We start from the raw sequence: 6,345 nt of genomic DNA on the forward strand, positions 1-6,345 counted from the left end.
AGCCTTTGAGCCACCCAGGGAAGGGAAGCGGAGGATGTGAAAGGCGGGAGGCCACAGGCACTAATGCGAGACGGTGCAGGCTTGGGCCGACTGACCTCCCTCTTTACAGAGGGGAAACTGAGGCCCAGCTGCACACTCTGCTTCCCCAGCTCTAGCGAGTCCTGCTCAGCGCCAGGATGCTTTGGGGAGGCCCCATGCTTGAGCTGAGCTGAACGACAGAAAGGACCCCCTTCCCTGTTGAGGCCACACCCTCCTTGGGTTCTCTGTCCCCCACTGTACTCAGGCCTCCGGTGGGAGGGAGTCAGGGTATTTATGGAAAGACTTAATCCCTCCAGCAGCCCCAAGGAGGCTGAACGGGCTGCTGGCTAATCCCCTCTCCCTGGAAGCGCCTTCCCGTGCTGGGGGCCGCCACAGGTGCACAGAGAGGCTGTTTTCCCAGCTGGAGTTTAGGTCAGCCTTGTAACCTTGACCCAGGGACTTCCCCGTCCTGGACTTGGAACAGAGGGGCGAGGCCTAATGGCACAGAGCACTTGTGGGCCTGGCGCCGGCTCTGCCTCCGACTTCGCCCTGCAGCACCCCTGCTTCAAAGGTGAAGAGACAAGCTTGTGGAGGCAAGGTGACCGGCCCAAGGACACCTGGCTGGCGAGTGGCAGGGCCGGGCCTTGAACCCTGACCCTGCAGTGAGTGGCTGGGCTCACCAGTGCACCCCTGCGCGCACACCCACGCTCACACCATTGAGAGGTTGCTAAAGGATGACCCACGCCCCGTGACACTGACGTCAGCCATGTGCGCCAGGCCCCCAGCACCCCTCGTGGCCGCTGTCCCCCCTTGGGTGACCTGACTCCTTGCAGCAGTCCCTCATTATTATTTTACATTTCACCATAGGGCACATGTGCGCGTCAGAGAGAGGAGGTGAAAAAGGTGAGAAACCCCCCAGCATGGTCATGCCAGTCCCCTCTCCATCTCTCCTTTGGGGATTTGGGGCACACGCATAGCTTGTTTTACAAGCCAGCAGGCCCAGGACTCAAACCATGCAGCTGGCAGTGTGGGACCCACCTGCCCTCACCACCACACCACCAGCTGGCCTGTTATTCTTTATTTGTTTGTTTATTTTTGGAGAGCTTTTCGCCATAGGGCGCGTGCGCTCGCCAGACAGACAGAGACAGAGAGCCAGAAAGCGAGAAATCACCCCCCAGGGGGGATGGCCACGCCGCAATCCCTTCTTCATTCTCCTCTCGGGATCTTGGGCACGCACGCACACATGCCCGGCGTAAGTTTAACCCGCCGGGTCCGGGACACAAACCACGGTCAACTACGTGGGAGTCCAGCGACACAGCCATTACGCTAACTGCTGGGCCCAATTTTGTTTATTTATTTTAATGCCAGAGGGCAGGTGTACGTGGAGAGAGAGCAAGCACTCCCCTCGTGGGGCCTGGTCATGCCATAGCCTTTTTCCTCTAGTTCTCCTTCCCATCAGGATCCTGTGCACGCACACATGCATGCACATACACACACACACACTCACACATGCTCACATGCTCACTCACACATGCGCACACACACACACACATATGCTTACGCACACATACACACACACACACTGTGTTTTTCAGACTGCCAGGGTCAGGATGTGAACTGTGGTAGGGCATGTGGGATCTGGCTCGCCATGGACAGCACTTACTGGTCACACTGGAGAGCCACCTGTTATTACTGACCCCCTCCTACGGTGGGGGCACCAGCTTGAAGCACAGAGCTGCACCATGCAGCGGCCCGGGGCACAGTGGGCAAGGATTTTGCTCAAAGTCATATGGCCAGGTCATGGGAGGCCCAGGCCAGACCCTAGGGGTCCCCAGACAAGCAGGCGGGAGTTCTGTTGAGGCCCTGCTCCCACCCACACTCTCGCTTCCTGTTGGGAGGCTATGCAGCAGCTGTCCTGGCCCCCAGAGGCGAAGGCTGCAGGGAGACCGCCCACTGTGCCCTGGGCCAACCGCCTGCCCTGTTCCCACAGGGTCCCGCTGACTGGACCGCAGCCTGCACTACTGCCTCTCAGGAAAGTGCATTTCCTAAAGAAGGCAGAAAGGAAGGGGGACTCTGTCACTGTGCTGTCGGGGTACTCACCCAAGGGCCTCGCTGGTCAGCACAGCTGCCCCCAGCTGGGATTGGAGCCCGTTCTGTCTGTCTACCTAGGCAAACTGTCTCATTCCTCGCCCCTGTCTTCCTTAGAGATCTCTGTCAAGAAGTCAGGGCGAGGCACTGTGGCGACTTGGGGCCTCTGTGGGGCCTGGCTCTGCAGAGGCCTAACCAGGCCCAACTTCCAGGCTGCTCTGCCATTCACCCACTTTTCTGTCCTGGGCCTCCTCTGGGACACCCAGACGTTAGAAGTCAGATGACTCCTAGAGCCAGCAGACTGCGTAGTGGTTACGTCGCTGGACCCTCACGTAGTCGACCACTGTTCGAATCCCGGACCTGGCTTACTCCCAGCACGTGTGCGTGCCCAAGATCCCGAGAGGAGAATAGAGAAGGGATTGTAGTGTGGCCATCCCCCCTGGAGGGGGGGGGGATTTCTCGCTTTCTGTCTCTCTGTCTCTCTCTGTGTCTGGCGAGTATATGTGCCCTATAGCAAAAACCTCTCTAAAAAAAGAAGTCAGATGACCTCTGCTAGGGCAGCCAACTTGAGCAAAGAAACTGAGGACACCCAGCTAACTTCAGCCGCAGTTAACATGTGTAATCGTGTATAATCTAGAAGGCACACGTGCTCACCCGAGAGCGACCGGTGGAGGGCGGCATGCCCCCAGTGGGGTAAGGTCACACTGCAATCCCTCTTCCTCCCTTTCTCCATCCTACCTGGGTTTGGGGCTTGCCTGGCATGTTTTTCAAGATGCGAAGTCTGGGATTCAAACCACGGTTGGCCATGTGGGACCCAGCTTCCGGTGCACAGGGTTTAACCATAGTGTCACAGGGTTGGCCCGGCCACTAGCAGTTCCTGGTATGACTGTGTCCCATGCAGTGATGAGGCACCCGTATTTAACCCGGCAACCCTGTCTCACCAACCACTTCCGGGCCGAGACTCGCATAATTCAGTCCAGGAAGGATTGTCTCTGGCCCTCGGGCCCAGCCTCTGTGACCTGCAGAGGTACTCTGGAAGGAATGGCCCAGGAGTGGGTCCACAGTCCTGCAGGCAGGGCCCCCAGCGAGTGGGAGGTTCTGTGTTCCTCACAGGCCATGCCACATCTGAGTTCCTTTTTACTCTGGGCAAACAACACGTTCATTTACTTTTCTGTTTTCATCGAGACCGGTAGAGGGCGGGCTGGCAGGCAGCACTGCTGTGGGCCGGAGTTGGTGGCTCCCGGCTTCAGGCTGCCGTGACAGCAGTCAGCCATCCTGAGAGCGTGTGCCCGCCCTGGAGCTGCCCACGGTGCGCGGGGCCCGCGTGGTGTGCGAAGCAGCAGCCAGCCTTCTGTCTCACCGCCACTGGGGGGGGGCAGGCCTGTGCCAGAGGAAGTACATTGTACATGAATAAGCTTCCGGCCCTGTCGCCAGAGAGGAGCCCGTGAGCATAGGGAGGTTTTCGTTTTGATTTTTAACTTGCTGCGGGGTGTGTGTGGCCAGAGGGGAGAGGGGGGAAAGTGAGAAAGCACGCCCTGTGGGGATGGTCGCGCCACAGTCTCTTCTCCTCCATTCTCTTTTTGGGATTTTGGGTGCGCGCACACACGGAGTGTTCTTCAAGCCTCCAGGTCCCATAGTCAAACTGCTGTCGGCCGTGCGGGCCCCAGCGGCCTCTACCACGCCAGCTGGCCCTGGAAGTGGGGAGCTGTACCTGGGTGTGGGAGAGCCTGCTCTGCCTCGAGCTGCCGTGCAGTCAGCGGTCCGACGGTTCAGAGGGCACATAACCGGGGCCCACCGCGCCGATGTGAACAGGGGGCTTTTCCCTGCAGGGGCGTGAAGACGGGCAACGCACCTGAGCAGCTCTCCCGGGACCCCGCTCTCGCCCACTGTGCCGAGCTAGGGCGACCCCACTCTTTACATCTTTTTGTTCCTCTCATTCCGTCTGAATTTGAATTTTTTTAATTACGAAGAGAGGTGTCTTTGTAACACACTCAAGCAATACGAGCCCAGCCCTTGGGATCTGGCACGAAGCACCGCGTGCAGCCAGGCCCGAGCATTGGCGCCAGCCGTCCAGAGCCGCCGTGCGCCAGTCCTGGGCCCTGGAAGTAGTCTGACCGCTGGTGGGCCAGCCCTGCATCTGTGAAATGGGGCGATGCTGTTGACCTTTTTTTTTTTAAGAGCCATTTTGCTATAGGGCACGTGTGCTCACCAGACAGAGAGACAGAATGCAAGAAATCACCCCCCAGGGGCATGGCCGTGGCCTTGGCGTGGCCTTCTCCTATATTCTCCTGGGATCTTGGACACACATGCACACACGCCTGGTGTGAGTTTCAAGCCTCCGGGTCAGGGACTCCAACTGCAGCTGGCCATGTGGGAATCCAGCGACGTAATCATTATGCCACCTGCTGGTTCCCAGCGGATAATTTTACCATGGCTCGGCCTGGCCTCGAGGTACTGGAAGCATTTGCTTGGCATCTGTCGCCCCGTTGCCGTCATGGTGATGCGGTTTAAGGCAGAGGCCTGTCCCCACAGTTAGGCTTCTGTACAACTCCTCTTCAGACAGGTGCCTCGTGCTGCAACCCTGCTCCCAAACGCCCCCTCCGAGGGCCTCCGTGAGAGCGTCTGGCATCCCTCCAGGGCTGGCCTTGGCCCACGGGGCGTGGACGAGCTCGCCCCGCGCCATGTAAGCCCCGCCGAGAGGGGCAGAGGCAGCCATGTTGTGCCAGGGCAGCCCTCCGGAGAGGGCCTCGTGGTGCTGTCACACGGATGACAGCGATGACAGCGATGATGACATGACAGTAACAGCGATAGCAGCAACAGTGGAGGTGACAGTGGAGGTGATGGTGCCCCTGCTCCCAGGCTCCGTCCCGGTGGCTCGCAGCCTTCTGCCTGTTTGACAGATGGCTCCGAGCCGGGGGACAGACTCAGAGAGGGGACACAGTGTCCCCGGGTGCCCAGCAGGCCCACCGCCCCACTGTGTTCCCAGGCAGAGGCTGAAGTGACCTGTTGACGAGACAGCGGTGGGGACGAGAAGTCGGGCTCTGACACCCGTGTCGCAGGTCTAGATGGCCATGCCACTCTGGGCTCCCTTCGTTCCTTGTCCCCAGGGTCCCCGGAATGCGGGCTGGGCCCTCCTGTGTCGCACGCTCTTGATCTGCCCGCCCTGCCTGCTTTTCTGCCTGTCTGTCCTGCGTGTTCTGAGGTAGGTCTTTTTTAAGCCACGAGACAGCTTTTGGGACAAGACCTGTCAACTGAGGACAGATTCTGGGAGTTGCTGCCTGCCCTGAGCCACAGCCCTGCTCCCGGATGCAGCTCCACCCAAACCCAAGAAGCGCTGGGAAACGGGCGAGGCACACCGCAGCCTGGGCCACCGAGCCCGCAGAGCAGGGCCAAGACTGGGCGCACTCAAGGCAGCCCTGTCTGTGGACACACTTTCTTTCTTTTTTTCTACCTCTTTTATTTTTTTAAGGAATTATTTATTTAATTTTATTCTTCTTCAATTTGACCAGAGAGAGAGAGTAAAAGCAAGCTGCCAGGTTCAGGAAATTTGACCAGAGAGAGAGAGTAAAGGCAAGCTGCCAGGTTCAGGACTCAAACCATAGTGAGCCATGTGGGAGTCCAGCGCCCTAACCACCATGCCACCTGCCAGGCCTTGGACGTGCTTTCTTCCCCTCTTCCACTTCTTTTCCTGGCATGGTTTCAGTCCCTCCTCAGAGCCTAACCTCGGCCCAGCTGTGGCGTCCGGCCCTGTGTGTGCCCGCGGTTCTTTTCCTCCTGCACTGAGAGCCGTGGCAGAGACAATGCCCTGGGCCCCAACGTGCCTGCGTGTTTCCTTCTTTATTTTCAAAAATTTATTTCTTTCCATTTGACCAGAGAGGGACAGAGCAAGAGAGAGAAGGAAAGTGAGAAAGCAAGCTGCCAGGTCCGGGGCGCAAACCATACCCGGCCATGTGGGGGTCCAGCGCCTTAGCCACCATGCCCCCTGCCGGCCGCCCTGTGCCTCCCAACTGCAAGGACGACTTCTTACACGCTCAGCACAGCGAGCAGGCGGACATTTCTCAGAGACCCTGTGCTATCACCCAAGACAAGGTTGTTTCTCTTGACTCTCGCTCCTTTTCGAGTAAGCACAAAAGCATGCAGCAGCCCCCCAGCAGATAGCACCACCCAGCAGGCAGCACCCCCCAGCAGACAGCACCCCAGCAGGCAGCACCCCAGCAGACAGCACCCCCCAGCAGGCAG

The 6,345-nt window shown here is 58.9% G+C and overlaps 1 protein-coding gene across 1 annotated transcript in view; it reads left to right on the top strand.

Annotated features, from left to right (window-relative positions):
- Nucleotides 1–885: 885 nt before the first annotated feature.
- CLMB (calcimembrin) overlaps nucleotides 886–6,345 on the top strand; it is a gene marked incomplete at its 5' end in the record, with an annotated part of 14,000 nt that continues 8,540 nt past the window's right edge. Inside the window, 1 exon segment of the mRNA XM_027773480.1 lies at nucleotides 886–921. Within this exon segment, the coding sequence (XP_027629281.1) occupies nucleotides 891–921 (31 nt within the window).

This window comes from Tupaia chinensis, unplaced genomic scaffold (assembly GCF_000334495.1).
Source record: "Tupaia chinensis unplaced genomic scaffold, TupChi_1.0 Scaffold000355_1, whole genome shotgun sequence".
Lineage (NCBI taxonomy): Eukaryota > Metazoa > Chordata > Mammalia > Scandentia > Tupaiidae > Tupaia > Tupaia belangeri.